Below are 27,608 nucleotides of genomic sequence, written 5' to 3' on the forward strand. Positions count from 1 at the left end.
TGCAGACTTGTCAAACCACTGGCTGCACAACTGACACTGATAATGCAGTTTTTTTTATGCCCAGTCAAATTCAAAATTGCATTGACGGAGGGAAGATAAACTTCAGCTAACCCCATAATACCCACCAATTCTAGCACTGGCCAATGAAATATCGTTTAAAAGCACAAAGCAGTGTGTAAAACAGTGCACATCATTTTTAAGATGCAGCAGCGATAGTTCTTTATTTTACAATAAGAATCAATAAACAGGGCACCCACTTGAAGGGGTTAAGATTGTAGAGCGCTGTTTAAAATGGACCTGGTGTTTGTTAGTCCTCTAAAGAGATTTTCGGTTCAATTTAATGCTGAAAAAAAACAACTGACAGAAAATGGCACAATCATTAATTGTCATTTGTTAAGCACGTTAAACATTTGCTTGTTCCAGCTGTTCAAATGCATCACTGTAAGTTCAACATATTTATGTAAATTTTGAACTGTTGGTCAGGCAACACATGATCTAATTTATCTGTCTGCACACTTTGTGTGTTTAAAATGAGTTTTAACGTCCTCAGTGAAGCAGTAATGGAGCGAGGCACAGCATTGTATCCACAGACCAGTGCCTTTTATCGGTTTTATATCACTGTAAAATTACAAACTGTTGGCAATGAAAAACTCAACTTTTGCAGGAAAATGTGAAGGGCATTTTATAGACTAATCCACTTAAAAATAATCAACAAGTCAATCAGTAATGAAAATAATAACCAGTTATAGCCCTTGTCTGATTTACTACTCTTGGCTTTTGTGTCTTGGCTCCTCCTGGAGCTTCAGTCTTTGGTGAAAACAGGAAGTGTGAGTGGAACTATAAAGGTAAGTGAGTGTCAGATAGCAATGATTGGCAAGGACAACTTCCCCCAGACACCCTTCTTTTAACCCTCCTGTTGTCCTCATTTTTTGGGAGGATTTTTATTAATTTTTTGAAAATATTTGCAAGAATTTTCTTGCCAAATTTGGGGGATTTCTTTTTTAAAATAAAACTTTCAAGGGAGACTTTTAAGGAATTATTGGAATTTTCTTCGGGAAGGTTTTGCAAATTTTCAGAAATTTGGGGAATTTTTTTTGCTGAATTTTTGGATTTTTTTCAGACAAGGAAACAATACTTTTTGGTGCCCGTAAATGAGGACAACAGGAGGGTTAAACACCCTCTGATTGCAAATACTCACAATCACTGACCAACACATGAGTGGGCACCTGTGACATTAAAACAAGGTTTTGACTCAGAAATAGCCGCCCAGAAGCAGGAGCACAGGATGAGTGGATAGATTTGCCTTCAGCTTTACGCGCCACAATTTATTACTCGGTGTCACCAGAAAGGTCAACAGTAAAATATGCAGAGGAAGGTGATACCTGTCTGCTCCCACTACTTATTTCAAGGAAGTCTAGGCAGCTTTTGCCCCACATAAAAGAAGGTGGTTTTGTGTTTAAATAGCTAACACCTCTAAATATTCCAACTTAGAGCTTTTATTTCCTGCTGTTTTCACTTTAAGGATGGTTAACCTTTCAAATAGGAAACAATTAAAAATCATTCGATCCTTTTTTTAGCTGAAGGTTGCTTAGCATTTGATTTGATTTGATATACTTTTTGGACCTCGTGCACCTGATTCAGTTCCAAGTTAAGCCACATATTCAGTCGGTGACACGCTGCCAAAATAGAAGAGTCACAGTCCTGACTGACGGGCTGTTTTCACCATTGTTAATCTGACATTTCTTTCAATTTGCTGGACAGCACAGTACATTACTGCCGAGCTGTGGGAGGATAAATTCTTCACTGAAGTGTGGCGGTCACAGTGTTCAGTCCTACCTGGCAGCGAGACGACCGATTAAAGGAGGAATTTAGAGTGCTGGTGACATACAGGCTCACCTGAGCTTGAACTGGACCTAACTCCTCAAACCTCTTTGCCAAAAAATGACAGGAGAGCCAGCATGAAAGTTACATCTCCTGTCTCCCACATAGAATGGCCATTTTATTTCTTTCAGATATTCAGATCCACTTATAAAAGCTGTACGCAGCTTCTGTATTGATCTTCCAAAATGTCTTCCCATTTTGCGGGAAATAACTGCCAGGCAAGTTAAATAATTGAAAAAATTATCTAAAAGGCGAATTTACTTCCTACAATCATTTATATTTTATTCAGAATAGTACCACAGTTATGAGTTTGGGCCCTGTTGTAACTGCAGCACAACAAAAAAGCAGAGTCTGCCACTTGAATGTATTTCCACTCTCCTTGAAACCTCATCTTTTTGTGTCTGTGCTCAGAAGCTTTTATTGTGGAATCCATGAACCGTTGCTGATAGAAAACATCCAGTGTAATTTAAAAAAGGTGTTGCTGACAATCCAGAAAAGAAGCTTTCTCTCTTTAAAGTTCCCTTTTTGAATTTATTTCAAGCATTGTGTTCTGTCCCAGCCTCATCATGTCACACTTTATTGTGCTGCAGCTTCATCCCACCTCAGGGTGCTTCTCTGGGAGCCTCGGATCATAAAGCGACCATGTCGTCACGCTGCAGTTTTATATTATGTCAGGGGGGAAAAAAACTGTCTCCCTCATTATTAACTCTGGTTCTGCTTGCATGTTTGATTGACAGGCATCACCCAGGAGATGATCAACGAGACACGGGCGTCAACGGAGAGGAGGATGCTGGGAGACATTCAGGAACTGATGAGACAAGGAGAGGAGGTCAACCAGCACGACTCTCAGGGAGCCACGCTGGTAAGAGGCTGATTTTTACCCCCTCCTGGTCAGTCCGAGCTTCTTCATCTGTTCAGCTATAAAAAAGTTACAGCTGAAATGAAATTCTGTTCCTTCAGGATTTGTGCTGTCATGATACAGAGTTATGACTTTGATATGATCCCGGAGTTAATATAATGACACTGAAACAAGGCAACAGCAAAGGCTTCTATCTCAAAGCGACAATTTCTGCTCAAATTTCCCTGGTTTATCATTTTTTTTAATAGTATGAAATCTGAATGTTTTTAAATATATTTGTGGAAAATTAGCTTGATATCAAATTTGGATATCCACAGTGCTGAAAAGGGCTTGATGGACAATTTAAAAAAATAAAAGTGTATATGTGTGTATGTTGCATGCATTATATACACTACTGTTCAAACATTTGGATTCACTTTGAAATGTCTTTATTTTTGAACAAAAGGCAGGTTTTTCATAAAGATAACATCAAAAGAATCAGAAATGCAGTCTAGACATTGTTAATCTGGTAAATGACTTTTCTAGCTGGAAATGTTTAATGGAATATCTCCATAGGGGTACAGAGGAACATTTCCAGCAACCATCACTCCTGTGTTAATGCTACATTGTGTTAGCTAATGGTGTTGAAAGGCTCATTGATGGTTAGAAAACTCTTGTGCAATTATGTTAGCACATGAATGAAAGTGTGAGTTTTGATGGGAAAATATGAAATTGTCTGTGTGACCCCAAACTTTTGTATGACAGTGTGTATATGCAGGGAGTCTTCGACTTACGTCAGAGTTCCGTTCCTACAGCCCGACATAAGTTGATTTTCACCATAAATCGGAATTCCATCAGAAGAGTCTGACTTATGCTTGGGAGTTATAATGCAGGGCAAAAAATTTGCGAATGTAGCACAATCGTCAAATGTAAACGAAGTCGTCTTATAGCGCCACATGACGACGTGTTCGTCCGCTCCACTCGCCAACTAATTCCACCAAAATGCCATAGGTCAAGAACGTCATAAACCGAGGACCACCTCTATATCTAAAAAGTACTTGATATATCAATCTTAAATTTCACAGATAGTAGTTTATGTTAAAAAAAGAAAAGTAGAAGGCTCCTGACGATTTCAGATCAAATAACCCAATATCATTTTATTTCTTATTTTATTAGTTAAAACCATTTTGACAATATCAGTACAAGGCAGCGGATGATGTAAAATGAAGCCATAAAACAACAGCAGTGAATTATTGTTCCACAGGGTGCAGGGTATTGGTTACCAGTGTGAATACTTTGCTTTCAAGATGTTCCCTGCAGTCAGTCAGCCAGAAAGATAAAGCCAAATGTAGTGGTTATCATTGCTCTTAATTGCCTCATCAAATTGAGACGGTGACACTCATCTGACTTATATCTGAGGACATGGGAATGATGTAATTATACTACCTATCACATTCACTAGCCTGTCGCTCTGTGAGTCCTTTGAACAAGCTGGCATGTCTGTTAGCAGCCGCCTTTGCCAAGTTTAAAGGTGTTGGCTTCCTCAGTATGTGTATGAAAACTGTCTTTTCCAGATGGACTCTGCGCTGTCTGTGTCCTTGCCTTGACTGTCGGCTGAATAATGAAATTTTTCACTCTGTGTGTCTGCTTTGGCAATCTGTGGACGGTCAGCCAGAGCACTTGTATTTGCAGCCATGCCTCTTGTTTTGTCATTGTGGAAGCAGCAGTATGCATATGAGACTACAAAAAAGGTTGGCATGTCCACTGTGTCTGCAGGGAGAGGAAGCTATACACACACACACACACACACACACACACACACACACACACACACACACACACACACACACACACACACACACACACACACACACACACATGTTTGTACTTCTATCTTAGTGAGGACATCCATAGGCGTAATGCATTTCCTAGAGCCTTACCCTAACCTTAACCATCACAACTGATCGCCTAACCCTAACCCTTACCCTAACCCTAACCAAACCTCAATTCATACCTGTTCTCTAAAAACAAGTCTTCACCCTCAAACATGGCTGTTTCAAAGTGAGGACCGGCCAAAATGTCCTCACTTTGTAAAAATGTCCTCACTTTGATAGTTAAATGCAGAAAATGGTTCTCACAATGTAGCAAGTACAAGAACACACACACACACACACACACACACACACACACACACACACACACACACACACACACACACACACACACACACCCCGTCGCAAATCGGCACAACTCAGAGGAAAAACATCTTCTATTATAACACTGTCATTCTTTAAGTATCAATACTAATAAAAAAGTTGTGTGTTATTGTCCCTAACGGCAAAGTATTGCGATACATTTGCAATATGAGTACACAGAACAATGCGACACAGAATAAAATATCAGACAAAGCACAAAAGTTTGGCCAGACATTGTTTCCATAAAAGCATGAAGTTTTATAATGCATATACAAATGTATGCAGTGCACACTTACAAAGTAGCAATAAACATAATGTAAAGTGGCTAGATTTGTGTGTGTGTACTGTTTCAGGGCTTTGGCAAAGAGCGGCTGAATAACAAATCTGTGATTTTTCTGTGCAGTTAAAGTAACATTAGCGTCTCCTTTCTGTAGCTGCCTCACAGTGAATTGTCAAAGTACTGAGAATATATTGAGGAATTAAAGCTGAAGTGTTCCATTCCTGCAGGTAGCTTATTTTAGATGAGATGAACCAGGCTGAAATTATAAGTTAGAGGTAGAGATTTAAGCACACTCACATCTTTTGAACAGTTTTCCCACACAGCTGAGCTGCTGTTGCTCTTCAAATTGGAGCCCTCAAAATTACCCAAAACAAAAGGAGTACCTTGTCTTATCAGTTTGAACTCTCAGGCTGGGTGGATACATAGAGGGGTTAATCCTCTGTTTCTCTTGCTGAGGTTTCTTCTATGTTAGTGTTTTTACTCATCTGAATAATCATGCTAGATAGATTGTAAAGTCCCTTATGTGACATTTGTAGGACTGACCCTTGACCACAGATTTTCCTGGTTGACAAGTAGTCAGTCTTGAATTTCCCTCAGGATTAATAAAGCATCCATCCGTCCGTCCGTCCGTCCGTCCGTCCGTCCATCCGTCCATCCATCCATCCATCCATCCATCCATTATTTATGTATTTCCGTTATATAAATTTAATATGTATTTGTGGTGAGTATGAGAAAATCAGAATTTTATGAGCAGACAAACACTGAGCATTATATACACTGTAACAAAAAAATACAATGCTGCGCCTTTTGATACGCATTTGAAATATAAATATTATGCGAATGCAACACCTGCAGAAGCACTAGTATCTCAGCATGGATGAAAAAATGCCACCTTTATCTCAACCTCTCCCAGACTGACCTCCTTGCCATCCCAGCCAGTCCCGCTTGACAAAAAGAAATCAACATCAACTCAACTGAAACCCACAAAGTCTACCATAAAGTTCGACGTCATGATCGATGACCAACTATCCTTCAAGGCTCACGTGGCCTCTATACTCGATCGTGTCAGTTCATCCTGTACAACATCAAGACGATCAGACCCTTCCTGTCTGAACATGCAGCACAACTACTGCAACTCCTTACTGGCAGGCGTCCCCGCATGCGGGTCAAACCTCTGCAGATGATCCAGAATGCAGCAGCACGTCTGGTTTTCAGCCATACAAAAACAGCACGTCACCCTGCTGTTCAGATCACTTCACTGGCTTCCATTTGCAACTTGCATAAAATTCAAAACTCTAACACTTGCATTCAAAACTCCAATGAAAACACCTCCCTCCTACCTGAACTCTCTAATGCAGGTCCACACTCCCTCCTGTTCACTACACTCGGCCAACAAAAGGCCCCTGATCCAACCACACAACAGGTCCATAACTAGACTCTTCTAAAAAAAAACAAAATCCTATCATGTCTACTACCTGTAGACACCACGGTCCTATTATCACACTTGAACTTGTTTTATGGCTCTTATCCAGGTTGTTTTCTCCTGACTAGATCCTTGCTTGTATTCTATCTACTCCCATGTCGCTTTAGATAAAAGCTGCTGCTGAATGAAACTGTAGAATTGTAAAGTTACCCAAGCAAAACCAGAACCAGTGGGGCGGTCAAAGAGAAAATATTATCCTAATATCGTGCTTTGCGCTGGAACCATTATTTAGTTTCGGCTTGTTAACTGTCCAATAAGTGTGCCAAGCGATGACAAAATTAAACAAAACGTTACAGAGCTCGAAGTGAAGCCAAATAACCTCACTGTAGCATCGTCCTACCCGGCAGCTTCTGGATGATGTGCTGCAGACACCATCACACACTTCATCCCGGATTATCAGGCATCACAGGTCTGCACCGAGAGGAAAAAAAGCAAATGGCGTGTAAATATTCAGCAGACCATCTTTATTATGGATTCACCTTTTAAAGATTACGTGCTCTGCAACGCTGTCTCCCATGGCTATTAAGCCTTCAAAGCTAATCAGGCGTTTAGAGACTCATTATAATCTTCTTAAGAGCAAATCAGCTGTATGGTTTAGAAATGCTCCGTAGATGTACAAGTTATCTTGTTGTGAGTGCTAAGTACACCTGCAGTCATGATTATGGAGAAAAAGCACTGGATACAATGAGACTACAGCAATAATAACTATGCATTAAAGTGAAACAATAATACACAAAGAGAAAAGCCACATTTCACCACAGTGGGAATAAACTGATGCAAGGTTCGGCTGGAAATTGACTTAAAATCCATATTAGTGGATTCATTACTAGCAGAATGTCCGGGTTTGTTTTGCCCTGTTGTTGTGAAAATTATAGGCCACAACTATGACATGAAAACCTCTAAATCTAAAAGTCGAATAAAGTTAAAATTTCTCACTCATCTCTGGGGGCTTTTCTATTGACCAACTTAGGGAGGCAGAGTTATTTATTATTCATGCGATTGTCACGTCTCTCTCTTGCAGAACTGTGCTCTCAGTGTTGCATGTAGTAACTAGAGAGAACTGAGGCACGCGTGAGAATTTAAACTAAGAAAGGCTTATTTGCTTTAAGCTGTGTACACTGTGTGGGGATGTAAGGCAGTTTGTTTTGTAATAGTGGAGAAGTCCATCTAATAAAGTGGCCACTAAACTTGTTTTGTTTAGCAGTTTAGTGCAACGGCACATTATAAAGTTGCCAATGTGTAATTTCCTGAGCAGGGCGTATAATGTCAGCCGCCTTAATGAAGTCTTTATTATGTATCAGAGATTTATCCGCGCTGGGGGAACACAGTGACGGATCACTGGATGAAAATAGCTAGAGGATGGTAGTATCCCAAAATAACCCTGTTAAGCTTTAAAGTCTTACTACAGATTGTCTGATTGAGCTGCTTGTCCCTTTGCTTCATGCGTCCTGTTAATCTTCATTCGAGCATGATGAAGCAAACTAGAGCATGCAGACGAGAGGAAGAGACCTGGACCAGGGTGGAAAGTTATGTAAGGTTAATCTTTTGTTTTCCAGTGAAATAAATTTTGTGTCCTCGTTCTGATGTGCAGAAACGATTTTTATGTTTTGTGGTTTCATCAAGCTCTAAGAGGAGGTTTTGGGTTTTTTTATGTGAAGTGGAAGTTTAGTTTACTTCAGTTTAATTGCAAAGTAAATTGCAACAAATAAAATGCAAAACAAGAGACGCTGAGGGGATAAGAAAGTGCAAAGTGTAGTACGTCTTTGTGATAAACTCTCTGATGCTCATCTTCTTTCAATAAACCATTCTTGGTGTTTCACAGGTAACAAAAAGTCTGTTTATTACTGTCAGGGAGAATAAATGAATCAAGTTTAGCTTTATGTACACAAAAAAAGAGGAAATGGTGTGTGGAACAGCGAAAGACATTTTAAAGGAGAATCACCATAATTGAAAAAGTTGCCATTTATAATGAAAACTAGATGATTTGCCAGCCATCTAAACACACATGTAGCTGCACGTCTTTAGACTATGGGTGGAGACAAAAGTCAAGAGCACCTGTCCCAGCATGCGTTGAAAAAAGATGCATGGAAACCCACATTGCTGGTAATTCTAACAGTATATAGGAGAATATGGAGCTACATATTGGACGGTGGTTAAGTCTCAGGTGTGGCCAGAGAAGTTCCACATGTGTGTATCGTTTTGGCTTTGTGCCTTTCTCCTCTGCCTTTTTGCTTTGGAGCGTCTCTTCACACTTAGAAAAGCAGAACTTCCAAGCTGACTGCTCTGAGGCTTCACCTCAGACCTTCAGGTCTCTTACAGACGCCTTTGTGGGCCAGTTGGGTTCTGCCTGTGGGACTTCTTCCCTGCACGAGTTCCGCTCCAGTCATCATCTTTTTGCACTGTCTGACTGAGCCAGTGCATAAGTCTCTGTTTCTGCAGGGTGTGCATGTTGGGGATTCGTGCTCTCTCCAAGGTGGTGATGTTTAGTACTTAGTCCTACCAGATGGTGTCCTGGATGTATAGAAAGAACGTGGAATGCATTGAGCTTCTTTCGTCTTGGGTGTGCAGGGTCCAGAACTCTGTGCTGTAGAGGAGGGTGGTCACAACACAGCAGACGTAGATCTTGGTGCGTTCTCGTCCAGACTGTCTTTGTCACTCAAGACATGGTTAACAGTTTGATCGTTTGCTTTGGGGTCAAAAAAAAGACGTCTGAATTTCCAGGTACAAGTGCACAATACTGTGAAAAGATTTTTGCCTCCAGTTCAGCAGAAATCCCTCCATGGCACAGCATTTGCTACCCACTTTGCTGAAGCATCAAGCATCAAGGCTGATTTTCCTCTGCCACTTACCGGATACACTAATTACTAATCTTCACCTATGACATTTGCATTTCTCTACCTACTAGCAGTAACATAGATAATAGCAGAATGAAATGTGGCTTTTAAAGAACAACACTGGGTTCATGTAAGTCAAACTAAAGCACGCATGCGTGAACCGCAGGTTACACGCTGATCAATGGGCAAACATAAACAACCCGTGAGCGTTTCATTCCCTGTTCATTTAGTAAAATGGAACTGCGTGAAAGTGAAATAAATAAAGCTGATGTGCAGCATTAGTCTAATTTAATAGCCACACCTCCCTCATTGACTTTACACTCACAGATTAACGTCAGCACTTGCTCAAACTCATTCCCCTGCAGCAATAAAAATCTTTTTAAGCTGTTTGTTATTTCAGACCAGCTATGTTCAGGCCTTAATATTATTCATCCTCACAGCCAGAGTTTGAGCGGGGTCTGAGGTTCATTGACACAGCAACCAAATAATCCTGCCTGAAAAATCATCGGGCTGAAGGGCAGGCACTGCCTCCTAAGTGCTGCCTTCATGTTTTATTTGTTTTGTCCCTCATTGATTTGCATGAAAAGAAAATTCGGGAAAAGGAATTGTCCAATGAAAACGACTACAAAATGTTATGATTGAAACCCAAAGATTTAAAGTTGCAGAAATCAGGATAACAGTAAATACTTTTAATTTTTTATTTATTTATTTAAAGCCAAATGACCAAAATTCACTATTTCAATATTTAAATATGAATACTTGTTGGCTGTCTGTCCACTAAATTAAATATCTTTACATTTCAGGCTGGTGGTCTCAAACACAGATGTCACCTGTGTCTCCAGGAATTTGAGATGGGCTTTTCTTTACTCTTTTCCAAAAAATGATTAATGAAAATAGTCATATCATCATCTACGGTTTTTACTCTGATCCACAGCACAGTTCCCCTCAAATTTAACTCAACAAACCAGGCGTCTCTTAAACTTCAAGATGCCAATTTAAATATAAGATAAATAGCTGACTTGAACATCTGCTGTGTCATACGAATTTCCACTGAGTGGACTGTTAGCAGGTCACAGAGGTTTAGGAGACTGTGACTAGAATTAATATCCTGCTATAATACGTATGATAACAGTGTGTGCACTCATTCACCTTTCACAGCTCTTGTTCCTGCATAATTGTTTCCTGATACAGGTGATTTAGTGGCCTGCAGAGTGGGAGGGCGTCTCAAGGCAGCAGTTTTTAGCTGCAGCTATTCAGTAACTTCAACTGCAGAAGAGCTATTGGAGGAAGACTGATGGCAGAGCCTTTTTACACTGTTGGAGATCTTAATTTGACAGAACTTTAGCTTGAAAGTGCTCAGTGACTTGCTCGCATCTCCAAACTTTGAAGCATCTGTTTCTGTGGATTTTTGCAGATGTCATGTAATGTCTGTATGAATCTCAGTTGCTAATGCATTCTTTGGTATCTGCATTGTGGCTTTAGTGTAAAAACCACACTGGATTTTATGTGTACAGCAAATCCTTTGCGCTGGAAAAACCGAATCAGTGTTCCTCCTCTGCCCTTGCAGCTCCACATCGCAGCAGCAAATGGCTACGTGCAGGCTGCAGAGCTGCTGCTGGAGGGGGGAGCTCGCATGGACCTGAGAGATTCAGATGGATGGCAGCCTCTTCATGCTGCAGCGTGCTGGGGTCAGGTAAGGTAAACACAACAGGAAATGAATGAACGCACACGCATACAAACACCTGCACACTAAGGTTTCTGAAACCATTAATGTAATTTGCTGCCACTGTTGTTGTTGTTGTTGCTTCAGATGCATGTGGCGGAGCTGCTGGTGTCTCATGGAGCCAGTCTCAATGCCAAGACCTTCCTCGAGGAGACTCCCATTGGTATATTTGTACTCTTTAATCAATATACCTGGTGGGGTATCAGGAGAAAATCTCTCATCTCTGCAGGGTCTCATTTCCAGCTTGTTCAGTCGATCCGAGTTTTACATGGAGGGTGATTTCCCGCTAAGTGCCGATTTCGATGTTCTTAAAGGAAAAGCTAAATCAGTTTTTGATATTTCGTAGGTAAATCAGCTTCTACATTTTTAATAGTACAGATAATTGGTGCATTTTAAGTCAAGTAAGTAATCTAGGAGTGTAGAGAAGAACAGCAAACAGTTTTATCAGGAAGAAGCTGACATACCGTCTCATTTGTTCATGTCGCTTTAAGATCTGTGCGAGGACGAGGAGTTCAGAGCCATCCTGCTGGATCTGAAACACAAACACGACATTATCATGAAGTCACAGCTCAAACACAAAACCTCACTGTGCAGGCGAACGTCCAGTGCAGGCAGCCGTGGGTAAGTGCTGACATCTGCTGGTGCTTTCACAGCTACTACGAGGCCTGTTTATTAAGCTTGTTTTAAAGTGGGAAAAGGCCGTTTCAATCTGACAAAAGATGTGAGAAATGCACTAATATGTCTAATTAAATGGAACTGAAATGACTTCACAGTGACTGATTAACACAGCTGTCAGTGCAGTGTGCAGGTAGTTTTGACATGCATGTCTTTGGACCTCACAGTCTTCAAATGTCGAACTGTATTTAACTTCAGAAAGGTTTGATTCACATTTGCTGCTTTGATATTATTCTAGTTGCTTCATCTTTCTGGGAACTGCACTTGTGTCCACAGGAAAGTGGTGCGGCGAGCCAGTCTGTCGGACAGACACAACTTGTGTCGTAAAGAGTACGAGACGGAGGCCATCGTGTGGAGGGGAGGAAGGGAGGAGGAAGACGAGAAGGAGAAAGAGTCTGATCAGGAGAATATTCAAGTGGTAAATGTAAGATTTCTGATCATCATGTTTTATTCTTGGCGATGTAACTTACAACTAATCAGTCAAATAGTTGTATGTTACATCTTAAGCTTCTGTTTTTCCGGTTTGGTTGATGTATTTTTCAACCCCCTGCACTTACACTATCAGATGAAATGACTTTGGGATATTTTTAGCGCTGGTACAAGGTTGTTCAGCAGCAGAAAGATACTAATCTTTCTTCCTCATCAGCAACCTACATGCCAGAGTGGTGTAGGTGTGTCAGAGGTAAAGAACAAGGGCTTTCTTCAATACTCATGCAGGAAGAAACCCACACAGGAAAAAAGCTGCAATGTAATCTTCCACTGTCAGTCTATTGTTAGCGCCATTTAACCTCAACACACTTCTTGCTACAAGCTGAAACACTTTATCTGCAGGTTATCAAAAAGGCTTTCAGAGCAATCTAAGACAACATGACCTGAAATGGCTCCATGTTGAAGCAAGCTTCAGAAAAACAAACAAAAAATCCACTGAAGCTTTTTGCCACACAGTAAGTCTTGGGATACACTCAGCAACAGTTTCTGAGGGCAGACTTTCTGTTTAATTTTGCAAATAAATTGGCTTTACATCTCATTTTACTTGAACTTGATAGTGGGAGCACCAGATCAAAGATATCTGATCTCCCCTGAACAGAGTCAGGCCTTCATGAATTTAATTATCTAAAAGAGAAGCCTTATAGAGGGATTAAACTAATCCTTATTGATGTCCTGCAGGTCAAGCCAGTTGTAGCTGTAGAGCTGCCAGACAAGTCCAAGCTGCCCACTATCCTCAAAGATGGCAGCAACAAACAGAACGGCCTCATCTCCACGACGACGTCCGTGCCACCGCAGCCGCCCTCCAATGGCAACACGCCATCGTCCAATAAGGGCGGGGTGGCAACGACCCCGCCCACCCCGGAGGAAGCCTGGCCAAGAGAGCGCGCTCAGACTCTGTCGGAGCTGAAGAAACAGAGGGCCGCCGCCAAACTGTTGAATCACCCCTTGTTCAACGGTCACCTTGGTAACGGCTCCACAGACTCCTTCACCGATGCCAAAAACAACTCGGAGGACCCTCGCATGCCGCTGGTGTCCTCCAATGGCAATGCAGTTTACTACACGCCAGCCAGTGGCGATCCGCCTCTCCTCAAACTGAAACAGCCTCTGGAGGAAGAGCAGCCGAAGGCGCGGACCTGCTGCTGCGTGTCGTAGCGCCGCGATCATGTGACTGCTGACGGAACAGGAAGTGTTTGCACAGAGAAGAGGGAAGCGTTCTGTAGAAGGAAGGAGAGAAAGGAAGGAAATAGGGAGTCTTCCTGTCTCTTAACATCCTGTTCCTCCCCCAACTGTAAACTTCTTCCCGAGAAGATGGAAGGCCAGAAGAAGGCCTAAAAACTTCTCCTTGTACCTCCATGTCACATGACTCCTGCTACACTTGGAGACGCCCCTTCTGAATGCAGGCATGTTAAAAGTAGAGCACAGGAGAGGAACCGTGCCACTTTTTTGCAATTTGGATAAAATCAATTATCCCGAATGGAGTCTCTTTTCTGGACACGCCAAATGGATAGAAACGTCAAGCTGTTTCTGAGGCCCTGCTGCACCTTTTTAAGAATCAATATGAGCAGTTTTTTTTTTGGAAGCTTTTCACCTGAGTGACAACAGGTGAAACATCAAAATCAGGAGAGTAGGGAAGATTGCAAGGTACTGCATGTTCTGCCCTCAGACAGAGATGGAAAAAAGCTTTTTTTTTTACCCCTCAAGTGGATCATTATTTCTCCATTAAACAACATTTCCTACAGGACAAAACTCGCATCGTTGTCAAACCACAACATTCTGCTTTTTCACCACATTCTTGTCATTTTCAAATAAGCAGGACGGCCATCGTGAAGCGGTCCAGACAAACTGTTTTACACCGTCTTGTACTACAGCGTAGCAAAAAAGAGATCTGTGACGACATTTCTGAAACGCTACCTGCAAAAGTGAAGGGAAGGAATGCCATAAAACAGTGTTAAAATATCCAAGAAGTGTACTTCTACAGCGAGAGGTAACAGCAAAGAGTAAAAAAAACAAAAGTACTGCACTCGTGTTTGAGACTGTCACTATATTCTGTCAACTATACTTCACCTCACCGTCCTCTCATATGGAACATAAACTGACAGGTCATGCTTTGTTTTTTGTATAATCCACTTTGTGCTCACTCGTATAGATAATTTAAGCAAACATGGTTGAGAATTACTGTACATTTCTTTATTATTTATAAAATTAATGTAATGTGTAAAAAAAAAAACATACTGGTTCCTAAAGTTGAGTGTATTTATTATTTGGATGGTGTGTGGAGAGTGAATGCAATATGATGATGATGATGAGCTGGGGTTGTCTTTCCAGCCGAGCACCTTCTGACGTAGAAAAGTCGTTCAAATGATAAAGTGAAGTAAGGATTACTGTCTGCTATATGTACATGTGATTTTATAACACAGATCCATCTCACTCAGGGATGGATTCATGTTTGTGTCACTACAAATAACAGTGTTATTTGTTTATGTTGTTTTTTCCCCTGGTGGCCATTGTGTGGCTTCTCCCAGTCACTGTATTTGTCTTATTAACGGAAATTTGTAAATGTGATGTAATGAATTACTGTCAGTGTTGTTTTCAGAAGATACACACAAACTTAATGCCTCATTTACAAAGAAGAAAACCTTAATCCTCACATGGATTTGGTATGTAGCGGTCCCATATGATTTTTTCAGGTGTCTTTGAATGCATCATGGTTCCAACATGAAATATACACTCAGTCTGAAAACTAGTTTCTCTGCTTGATTAAAGGAATAGTTTGATGTTTTTTGGAAATTCTAGACAAACCTGGAAAAGGAAATCAATAGTATACATGCACGTATACTTAACCCTCCTGTTGTCCTCATTTACGGGCACCAAGAAATATTGTTTCTTTGTCTGTAAAAAAAAAAAAAAAAAAAAATCCAAAAATTCCGCAGATTTCTGAAAATTTGAAAAACCTTCAGGAAGAAAATTCCAATAATTCCTTAAACATTTCCTTGAAAATTTTTATTTAAAAAAAAATCCCCCAAATTGGCAAGAACATTCTTGTAAATATTTTCAAAAATTTAGTAAAAATCTTCTTTAAAAAATCCTAAAATTATCTAAAGTGATTTCATATATATCAGTAAAACCTCTAATATTTTCTTTAAGAACATTCACAAAAAAATCAACCAAAATCCAGCGAATTTTGCTGGATTTTGGTCAATTTTTATGTGAATGTTCTTAAACATTTTTAATATTTCTTTTTATCCACCAAAAATGTTCAAAGATTTCCCAAAAATGTTGAAAATGTGGACATCAAAAGTTTCACTCTAAAAATATATATTTTTTCCCCACATTTTCAAACCTTAAAACGGGTCAGTTTTGATTCACAAGACAACACGAGGGTTAATGTGTGGCTGGAACTTAAACCCAGCGGATATTTGAACGTACCACGGTGAGCCAGCATGTCCAAAACCGAACCTTGAACACACCTAAACAGAACAAATCCATTCGTTACACTTGCGCGTTTCCTGCTTCGACCTTTTAAAAATGTCAGTAAAAAGATACATCATTGAGATTTTAAAATGCCGATAAGCAGATTTTCGATATTACAACAAAGTCGAACTAGCCTTCGTTTCCAGTCTTTATGCTAAGCTAAGTTGTAGCTTCATGTTGAACAACTATGAGCATGATGCCAATCTTCTCATCTATCTCGTCGGATTTTCAAAAATGTTGATCAGTTCCTTTAATCTACCAGCAACTCCCATAACCTTGTGAGTGCCAAAGAGTTTAAGAAAAAAGACAGCTGGACATTTAGAAAGTTTGGAAGAAAACTTTCTTTGCCGTTACAGAGATTTATTTGCTTTTGATTACCAGCCCCTTTGACAATATGATTTCCCTCAATGCCGTTCTGTCACATTTTATGCCCACATCAGCTGTACAGTGTCAAATATTTGTACAGATGAGTTTGTAAATATGTTTGTATTAGTATCCCTTTATCTGTTCCCATGACTTGCATTTACATGTCTGTGTTGTTACTGTTGAGGAACATATAGGAAAATACAGTTACCCATCCTGATGAACAGCGTTAGCAGACTTTTGGTCGTACAGGGGAAACTGTGAGACTGTGTAGACCCCTTTGCAAAGTTGTGTCCACCCCGGCGTCTTCAACATGTTTTGTGTTCCTCACTGCTCTTCAGAAACTGGTCTCTGTTCTTCATTCAAAACTGAATGATGAAATATATCTACACAAAAGGAAGCAGTTTGTTTTTCAGTTGGAGGAAGTTCAAATTAAGTCCAAGAGTTTTGACATTTCACTTATTTTCTTTTTTTCCCTTTTCTTGCAAGGAACCAAGTCAGTGAAATCATCTTGGTAGCATTTTGAGACAGCTAAAAAGTTTGTTGAAGTTCGTTTTGGTGCACACAGTTTAATTAAAATGTCAACTCTGTTTCCTTATCAATGAAGTTCAATCATACTGAATTGTAATTTTGAACTACAACCTGGTTAGTATTATTCAGAAAAAGGGACAGTCGCCTGTTAAAAAGTAGTCTGTGTTATGTGTCATGGTATACAGAGATCAAGGCTTGCGTTTGACTGCGAGCCTCGTTGTCTAAAAGGATAAGATTATACAGACAGAAAACTACTGATTTTGTAATTACTGGAATATATTGATGGTTGCATTAACATATTTTGAATAAATTGTATATTTTGAGAATTTTAATTTGTCTTGTTTGAGTTAGTAAAACTTATGCAGCACATAGACGTGAGCAGAAATGCAAAAGGATTTCATATTCTTCTGTTTTATCACGATAAACTGAATATATTTTGAATTATTCGTCAAAAAAGATTTAAAGACTTCACATTAGGTGCTGTAAAACAAATGAGCATTTCTAAAAACATTTTTTAGCATTCCATACTTATAACTCGCATGTTCAGAAAAAACAAGTATTTCCACTGTTTGGTTATGTTTTTCAAAATACACTACCATTCAAGAGATTGGGGTCAATTCAAAATGTCCTAATTTTTTAAATAAAGGCATTTTTTTTCAATGAAGAATACCTGCTAATTATACGCTATTGGTAAGATATCTGAGCCAGATTTTGGACAAAATGAAATACTGAAAGCCGAGCTGGATGTATACACTTGTCAATCTAAAAACGTGTATTCACTTTCCTCTGTGCATTGCTGTGTCTGTAAGCCAAAAACAAGTGATTGTATTGCATTGCAATGCATTTCTATGTTGTGTTAGCTAATGGTGTTAAAAGGCTAACTGATGATTAGAAAACCCTTGTGCAGTCACAGTATAACATGTCACTATAAAAACATCACATTTTTGTTCCAATTTGGACGACATAAAAACTGTGATGTTTTTGTCATAATTTGGGCGACATACTAAACTATGACGTTTGTTTCCACATTTTGGACGACATACTAAACTATGACATTTTGCTCACATTTTTGACGACATACTAAACTATGACGTTTTTGTCAAATTTTGGACGAGATACTACACTATGATGTTTTCAATACAATTTGGATGGCATACTAAACTATGACGCTTTTGTCATATGTTGGACGACATACTTAACTATGACTTTTTTCCCACATTTTGGACCACATACTAAACTAAGATGTTTTTGTCATATGTTGGTCGATATACTAAAGTATGAAGTTTTTTTTCCGCGTTTTGGACAACACACTAAACTATTACATTGTTGTCATATTTTGGACGACATACTGAACTATGACGTTTTTGTGACATTTTGGATGACATGCTAAACTATGACGTTTTTCTCATTTTGGGCGACATACGAAACGATGACGTTTTTTTTCACATTTTGGACAACATACGAAGCTGACACTTTTGGAATATTTTCAACATTTTTTTCTTATTTTGGACTCCATACTAAACTGGGACGTTTTTGTGACATTTTGGACGACATACTAAACTATGACATTTTTTTTTTTACATGTTGGACGACCCACTAAACAATGACGTTTTTGCCATATTTTGGACGACATACTAAACTATGACCTTTTGGTGACATTTTGGACGACATACTAATCTATGACGTCCTCTAGCAACAACCTTTGTCATATTTTAGACGACAAAGCAAACTATGACCTTGTGGTGACATTTTGGACAACATACTAATCTATGATGTTTTTGTCATATTTTGGACGACATACCAAACTATGACGTTTTGGTGACATTGTGGACGACATACTAAACTATGACGTTTTTGTGACATTTTGGACAACATACTAAACTATGACATTTTTGGGATATTTTCGACATTTTTTTCCTTATTTTGGACTCCATACTAAACCAGGACGTTTTTGTGACATTTTGGACGACATACTACACTATGATGTCTGTTTGACATTTTAGACGACATACTAAACTATGACGTTGTTGTGACATTTTGGACGACATACATTTTCTTTTGACATTTTTTTTCACATTTTGGACAACACACTGGATGTCTGGATGAACAGTCTGAGGGCCTTCAAGAACAGCTTCTCCAGAAACGTTCCGGGGGAAGGATTTGTTCTGGGTGGGGTCTTCATCATCGGACAAGGAGAGCAGGGAATACTTCTGGAGCACAGAGAGATGGAGTTTGGAGACAAAGTCAACATTGAAGCGGTCATCCAAGCTGTGAGGAGAATATCACAGGAGCTGCAGCCTTTAGAGAAGAAGTAAAGCTTTCTGTTCCCCCACTGGATCAGAATAAGTGCTACAGAAAATCTAGAATCAATGTTTGAATCACTGTATAGAGAAAGGTTTAATGCCACTATGAGGAGGGGATGTCTGTAAACTAAACTATGACATTATTGTGACATTTTGGACGACTAAACTATGACGTTTTTCTCATATGTTGGATGACATACAAAACTATGACTTTTTTTTTTTCACATTTTGGACCACATACTAAACTATGACATTTTTGGGATATTTTCGACATTTTTTCCTTATTTTGGACTCCATACTAAACTAGGACATTTTCGTGACATTTTGGACGACATACTAAACTATGACTTTTTTTCCACATTTTGGACAACGCACTAAACTATGACATTGTTGTCATATTTTGGACGACATACTAAACTATGACGTTAAAGTGACATTTTGGTCGACATACTAAACTATTGAAACACATACTAAACTATGACATTTTTGTAATATTTTATACAAAATACTAAACTATGACTTTTTTTCCCACATGTTAGACGACAAATTAACCTATGACTTTTTTTTCCCACATTTTGGACCACATATTAAACTATGCTTTTTTGTCATGTTTTGGACAGCATACGTATAGCATGTCACTCTAAAAACGTCACAGTATAGCATGGTGCTCTAAAGACATCATAGCATAGCATGTCGTCCAAAAAATGTCATAGTATATCATGTCGTCCAAAAAACATCATCGTACAGCATGTCACTCTAGAAACATTATAGTATAGAAACATTATAGTATAGTATAAAATGTCATAGTACAGCATGTCGCTTTAAAAACATCAGAGCATAGCGTGCCATCCAATAACATCATAGTATAGCATGTTGCTTTAAAAACATCATAGTATAGCATGTCGCTCTCACAACGTCACAGTATAGCGTGTTTATGTGAATTGCAGCATCGTTAGCTGCAACATCTGTTTGTTATGTAAAACTGGTAAGCTCAACAACAGTATCCTGAGGGCAGTTAAGTGACAAATATTGTGCACGAACAGCACTACTTACAACCCTGTGGATTTCCACTTCTTAGAATGTTTACTGACAATTATCACACCTAACAGGAGAAATAATATTCTGTACTTTTAGAAACTAGCTCTCAGCTGTATACCAGAAACATCCGATCCGTGACTCAAAACTGTGATACGATCAAAACCGTGAATTTTTTGATCCGTTGCACCCCTAGTTCTGTATACTAATCAGTATAAATCAAAATGAGTACTACCCAGTGCACAGTGAACAACAACAATCTGTACCCTTGATCTGTGGTAAAATAATCTTAAATGTTCTGTGCAGTAATGTGAATTTTAAAATACAATAAAATAAAGTAAGTAGCACTCTATACATTTAATAGTAAACCTAGTATTATTATTAAGGTGGAATATTCCTTTAAACTTTTTTTTTTAAATAAATTTTTATTTAACCTTTTTTTAACTAGGTCGGTCCAGTTGAGATACACTGACCTCTTTTCCAAGGGAAGCCTGGCCAAGACAACAGCCAGAGGAACATTAAAAGTGCAACAATTATAAACAAACAATACTAACTCATTCAACAAAATAAATAAAATACAGCTAGGATAAAACACAGGATTAAGAATTTACATTAAAACAACAACAAGTATGAGAATTAGCTGCTGCAAGAACCTTCATTCGGTTTTTAAAATTTCCAATAGTGATGAGATCCTTCAGATTCAGTGTCTTCTGCAGAGAGTTCCAGGCAGCAGGTACAGATTACTTAAAACAGTGTTTCCCTAAGTCAGAATGCATCTTTGGCACGTTTAATAAGTATAAATCATTGGAACGTAAATAGTAATTGCTGTGGGTTCTGGAAATGTAGTCAAATAAATAATGTGAAAGTAGACCTAGAATTGCTTTATAGATAAAAGTGTACCAGTGGATGAGACGCCGCATTGTCAAAGAGGGCCATTCAACTTGAGCATATAAGGTGCAACGGTGAGTGAGGGCTCTACAACCCATGATGAACCTTAAGGCACCATGATACACAGAGTACAGAGAGTGCAAACAATTTGCTGATGCATTCATATATAAAAGGTCGCTGTAATCAAGCACAGGGAGAAAAGTGGCAGAAACCAACTTTTTCCTGGCAGCAAAAGAAAAACAATTTCTGTGATGAAAGAAGAATCACAGTTTTAAACTTAATGTTTTTTTCAGGTTTTCTATGTGGGGTTTAAAAGAGAGCCGATCATCAATTAAAATACCAAGATACTTGTAACAGTGCACAAGTTCAATCTCGCAACCTTGTAAAGCAGCTGGGAGGGGGCTCAGATACTTTCCCGCCATTAGAGAAAATGATCGATTTAGTTTTGGCAGCATTTAAAACAAGTTTTAGCTCAATGAGCTGACGTTCCACAAGGTTAAAAGCAGTCTGTAATTTGTAGGGGCCTCAGTAAGGGGAGAGCCACAGCAGTATATCACTGTGTCATCAGCATAAAAATGAAATTTGGCATTTGGGACACATCTGCCCAGAGTGTTCACATAAATTACAAACAGAAGTGGGCCCAGAACTGAGCCCTGGGGCACGCCAGTAGAAACATCTAACAATGAAGATGAGTTGCCGTCAAAATAGACACATTGTTTTCCGTTAGACAGATAATTATCAAACCAATATCAAGTAACCTCTGCTTCATAATGGAGTGGTCCACTGTGTCAAAGGCCTTAGAAAGGTCAACAAAGAGGGCTGTGCAGATTTTTTTTGTGATCCAGTGAGTCCATTATATCATTGGTGAATTTGAGGGAGGCTGTGATAGTGCTGTGTTGTTTCCTGAAGCCGGATTGATATGGGGAAAGAATATTGTTTTTAAGGAGGAAAACCTTGAACTGATCATTAACTCGACCCTCGAGGACCTTTGACAAAATGGACAACTTGAATATGGGTCGATAATTATTCAAGCAGGTAGGGTCACCCCCTTTTAAAAGGGGTAAAATATAAGCAACCTTCCAGATTTCAGGAATACAGTTAGTCTAACTAACCTAAATTTCATGTTTTGATCATTATCAAGTGAGAAACCTCAATCCAGATTCCTCATAATGACATTTGAGATTTCTGCTGCTATTTGTTTAGTCCAGACTAAATGACAGAAATCCACAACTGAAATTTTATTTCAGGATTCAGTTATTAAATGTCAAAACAATCCATGTGACTCTAAAAACTCAACAGCTTTACAAACTCTAAGATGAAACTGTCCACAAGAATCCAAAATAAGTTTGACTTCTACATGAGAGCTTTAATTATTCTAGTTTGGCTTTTGTACAGTTTCATTTAGATGACTATCTTGAGGCCCCTCCATGTGGTTTAGTGAGGTTTTCTGTAACAGTTCTACAAAGCAGAAGAAGAAGACACTTTGAGAGTTTTAGGAAGTTCTGGAGACCAGACTTTAGAGCAGCAGAAACATTTGCTTGCAATTTGAGCAGGAGAAGGTGCGCTTCAGAGTAGAAATGAGAAGGAAACCTTCTTGACCCATGTGATGAGGTCCTGTACCAAGAGTTTGAGCAGGTTGTGAAGAGTCTGTAGTTCTTCGGTCTGAAGGCACAAGAAGAGTCGACTCATTAAAGGAGAAAGCAGGAGATATTGTTGGTTCTTCTGTCACTCTGCAGTTTCCTTAGACTGAATATCAAGTTTGTATTTTAAATGATTTACTGTGTGAGCCCAAGAACACTTCAATAAACTCCCTCCATCCCCTGGACCCAACAGATTTTATTACCATGTTAAATCTTTGTTTAAAATGTTTTTGAGTTTTAATCATAGTTTCAACATAATTTTTCTCTTTGCTTATTTAGTTTTGTCATCTGTGTGAAAGGTGCAAAGCAAATAAAGTTGAATTGATAAACTGAATAAATGACTAACTCATGATTGTGACAACAGAAGTATTTCCGTAGTGATTTAAGGGTTTGTTTCATTTATATTGTTGGGGTTAAAATCTTGACAGAAAAAAGATTAAAGAAATAAACTACATTAAAAACAAATAAATCAAAAGAAAAAACATTTAATACAATAAAACTTTAAAAAAGAAAATTAAACATTAAATACAATTAAATTATATTTAAACAGACAAAATATTTAATTAGATAATTAAACAGAAGATACAAACAAGTAATTATGAAATTAAACATTTTTTTCAACCAAATTATCAAACATTAAAGATGAAATATTTTGGATCATTAAACATTAAAAAAATACAAAACAATTAATTAGATTATTAACCCTTTAAAAAGACAAAATATTTAATTAAAAAATTAAATGTTTAATTAAAAAATTAAATCTTAAAGACAACACAACTTTAAATAGAAATTAAACAGAAAATACAATGAAGCAGTTAAGAAAATTAAAAGATGATAAATCAATATCAAGGATTTAATCTAAAAATTAAACACTGGGAAAGAAAATGACATTTTTTCAAACAAGCCAATAAAACATTTGAAAACACAAACATTAAAAAGAAAAAACATTTCAAAATCAAGTGACATTAGAAAAGAATAAAAGGTCAGAAAAGAGCAAAACTAAACATTTAAGATTAATCAGACTAAAGACAAAGCATTTGAAAAGACACCAGTTAGACATTAGAATATCAAATTAAACACTGAAAAAAATCATCATGAATTTTGTCCAAAAAAAGGTCATAGTATAGTATGTCGAAAAACTGAGATTTTTTCAGCATGTCATAAAAACATGCCATGTGATGAAATAATGTAAAGCAGGCCGTGAAAAACACTACAGAGCAGGTTTCTTTGAAAAAAAAAAATCATTATGAATTTTGTCCAAAAAAAACGCCATAGTATAGTATGTCGAAAAAAATGAGATGTTTTTGACATGTCGTAAAAAGACGCCAAGGTGCCCATATAGCACAATGGGTTAAGCGGGTGAACCATGTGTAATAAGTGGTCTCTGACGCAGCGGCCCAGGTTCGATTCCCGCTCGCGGCCCTTTGCTGCACGTGTTCCCTAACTCTTCTAGCCTCTCAAAAAAGGGCCCCAAAAAAACATACCATATGATGAAATAATGTGAAGCAGGCTGTGAAAAAAACTATAGAGCAGGATTCTCTGAAAAAAAAAAAACATGAATTTTGTCCAAAAAAAACGCCACAGTATAGTATGTCGAAAAAAAATGAGATTTTTTCGACAAGTCGTAAAAACACGCCAGGGCGCCCATATAGCTCAATCGGTTAAACAGGTGAACCACGTGTAGGAGGTGGTCTCCGACACAGTGGCCTGGGTTCGATTCCAGCTCACAGCTCTTTGCTGCATGTCTTCTCCCCTGTCACTTAGCCTATCAAGGAAAGCTAAAAAAGCCCCCCCAAAAAACATACCATACTGATGAAATAATGTAGACTGTGAAAAACACTATAGAGTATATTTCTTTGAAAAAAAATCATCATGAATTTTGACCCAAAAAAAACCCCGCCATAGTATAGTATGTCGAAAAAAACGAGATTTTTTCGACATGTTGTAAAAACATGCCATATGATGAAATAATGTAAAATAGGATGTGAAAAACACTATAGAGCAGGTTTCTTTGAAAAAAAAAATCATGATAAATTTTGTCCAAAAAAAAACGCCATAGAAAAATGAGATTTTTTCGACATGTCGTAAAAACATGCCATATGATGAAATAATGTAAAATAGGCTGTGAAAAACACTATAGAGCAGGTTTCTCTGAAAAAAAAACATCATGGATTTTGTCCAAAAAAAACGCCATAGTATAGTATGTCGAAAAAAAATGAGATTTTTTCGACAAGTCGTAAAAACATGCCAGCGCGTCCGTATAGCTCAATGGGTTAAACGGGTGAACCACGTGTAGGAGGTGGTCTCCGACACAGCGGCCTGGGTTTGATTCCAGCTCGCGGCTCTTTGCTGCACGTCTTCTCCCCTGTCACTTACCCTGTCAAAGAAAGCTGAAAAAGGCCCCCAAAAAAACATACTGTATGATGAAATAATGTAAAGCAAGCTGTGAAAAACATTATAGAGCAGGTTTCTCTGAAAAAAAATCATTATGAATCTTGTCGAAAAAAAATGAGATTTTTTCGACATGTTGTAAAAACATGCCATATGATGAAATAATGTAAAATAGGCTGTGAAAAACACTATAGAGCAGGTTTCTTTGAAAAAAGCAATCATGATAAATTTTGTCCAAAAAAAACGCCATAGCATATAGTACGTCGAAAAAAAGAGATTTTTTTCGACATGTCGTCAAAACATGCCATATGATGAAATAATGTAAAGTAGGCCATGAAAAAAACAATAGAGCAGTTTTCTTTGAAAAAAAAAAAACATCATGAATTTTGTCCAAAAAACAACGCCGTAGTATAGTATGTCGAAAAAAAAAATGAGATTTTTTCGACAAGTCGTAAAAACATGCCAGCGCGCATGTATAGCTCAATGGGTTAAGTGGGTGAACCACGTGTAGGAGGTGGTCTCCGACACAGCGGCCTGGGATCGATTCCAGCTCGCGGCTCTTTGCTGCATGTCTTCTCCCCTGTCACTTAGCCTGTCAAAGAAAGCTGAAAAAGGCCCCCCAAAAAACATACCGTATGATGAAATAATGTAAAGCAGGCCATGAAAAACACTATAGAGCAGGTTTCTCTGAAAAAAATCATCACGAATTTTGTCCAAAAAAAACCCCGCCATAGTATAGTATGTCAAAAAAAATGAGATTTTTTCAACATGTCGTAAAAACATGCTATATGTTGAAATAATGTAAAGTAGGCTGTGAAAACCACTATAGAGCAGGTTTCTTTGAAAAAAAATCATCATGAATTTTGTCCAAAAAAAAAAAAAAAAACGCCATTAGTATGTAAAAAAAAAAATAGATTTTTTCGACATGTCGTAAAAACATGCTATATGATGAAATAATGTAAAGTAGGCTGTGACAACACTATGGAGGTGTTTTCTTTGAAAAAAAATGATCATGAATTTTGTCCAAAAAAACGCCACAGTATATAGTATGTTGAAAAAAATTAGATTTTTTCGATGTCGTCAAAACATGCTATATGATGAAATAAAATGTAAAGTTGGCCGTGAAAAACACTATAAAGCAGGTTTCTTTCAAAAGAAATCATCATGAATTTTGTTAAAAAAAACGCCATAGTATAGTATGTCAAAAAATATGATTTTTTTTCGAGATGTTGGTAAAACATGCCATATGATGAAATAATGTAAAGCAGTCCTTGAAAAACACTATAGAGCAGGTTTCTTTGAAAAAAAAATCATCATGACTTTTGTCCAAAAAAACTGCCATAGTATAGTATGTCGAAAAAAAATGAGATTTTTTCGACATGTCGTAAAACATGCCATATGATGAAATAATGTAAAGTAGGCTGTGAAAACACTATAGAGCAGGTTTCTTTGAAAAAAAAATCATCATGAATTTTGTCCAACAAAACGCCATAGTATAGTATGTCAAAAAAAAAAAGAGATTTTTTCGACAAGTCGTAAAAACATGCCAGCGCGCCCGTATAGCTCAATGGGTTAAGCGGGTGAACCAAGTGCAGGAGGTGGTCTCCGACACAGCAGCCTGGGCTCGATTCCAGCTCGCGGCTCTTTGCTGCATGTCTTCTCCCCTGCCACTTACCCTGTCAAAGAAAGCTGAAAAAGGCCCCCCAAAAAACATACTGTATGATGAAATAATGTAAAGTAGACTGTGAAAAACACTATAGAGCAGGTTTCTTTGAAAATAAATCATCACGAATTTTGTCCCCCCCAAAAAAACGCCATAGTATAGTATGTCGAAAAAAATGAGATTTTTTCGACATGTCGTAAAAACATGCTATATGATGAAATAAAATGTAAAGTTGGCCATGAAAAACACTATAAAGCAGGTTTCTTTCAAAAGAAATCATGAATTTTCTTAAAAAAACCACCATAGTATAGTATGTCAAAAAAATGTGATTTTTTTTCGAGATGTTGTTAAATCATGCCATGTGATGAAATAATGTAAAGTAGGCTGTGAAAAACAGTATAGAGCAGGTTTCTTTGAAAAAAAATCATGACGACTTTTGTCCAAAAAAACGCCATAGTATAGTATGTCAAAAAAATGTGATTTTTTTTCGAGATGTTGTTAAAACATGCCATATGATGCAATAATGTAAAGCAGGCTGTGAAAACACTGTAGGGCAGGTTTCTTTGAAAAAAAACAATCATGATAAATTTTGTCCCAAAAAAAAACGCCATAGTATCGTATGTCGAAAAAAAATAGATTTTTTTGATATGTCGTAAAAACATGCTATATGATGAAATAAAATGTAAAGTTGACCGTGAAAAACACTATAGAGCAGGTTTCTTTGAAAAAAAAAATCATCGTGACTTTTGTCCAAAAAAAATGCCACAGTATAGCATGTCTAAAAAAAATGAGATTTTTTCGACATGTTGTAAAAACATGCCATATGATGAAATAATGTAAAGTAGGCCATGAAAAAAACTATAGAGCAGGATTCTCTGAAAAAAAATCATGAACTTTGTCCAAAAAAATGCCATAGTATAGTATG

The 27,608-nt window shown here is 38.0% G+C and overlaps 1 protein-coding gene across 2 annotated transcripts in view; it reads left to right on the top strand.

Annotated features, from left to right (window-relative positions):
- Positions 1 to 17,095, top strand: part of ppp1r16b (protein phosphatase 1, regulatory subunit 16B) — a 108,549-nt gene extending 91,454 nt beyond the window's left edge. The window contains exons 6-11 of one of the 2 annotated variants that reach the window (XM_022203509.2): positions 2,619 to 2,743; positions 11,079 to 11,204; positions 11,322 to 11,397; positions 11,726 to 11,855; positions 12,186 to 12,327; positions 13,077 to 17,095. In XM_022203509.2, the coding sequence (XP_022059201.1) occupies positions 2,619 to 2,743; positions 11,079 to 11,204; positions 11,322 to 11,397; positions 11,726 to 11,855; positions 12,186 to 12,327; positions 13,077 to 13,550 (1,073 nt within the window). In that variant the 3' untranslated portion in view covers positions 13,551 to 17,095. Of the gene's footprint in view, positions 1 to 2,618; positions 2,744 to 11,078; positions 11,205 to 11,321; positions 11,398 to 11,725; positions 11,856 to 12,185; positions 12,334 to 13,076 lie in introns of both variants that reach the window. The other variant, XM_022203421.2, reaches the window with a different exon arrangement.
- Positions 17,096 to 27,608: the final 10,513 nt, after the last annotated feature.

Source organism: Acanthochromis polyacanthus, chromosome 5, assembly GCF_021347895.1.
Source record: "Acanthochromis polyacanthus isolate Apoly-LR-REF ecotype Palm Island chromosome 5, KAUST_Apoly_ChrSc, whole genome shotgun sequence".
NCBI classification, from domain to species: Eukaryota; Metazoa; Chordata; class Actinopteri; family Pomacentridae; genus Acanthochromis; species Acanthochromis polyacanthus.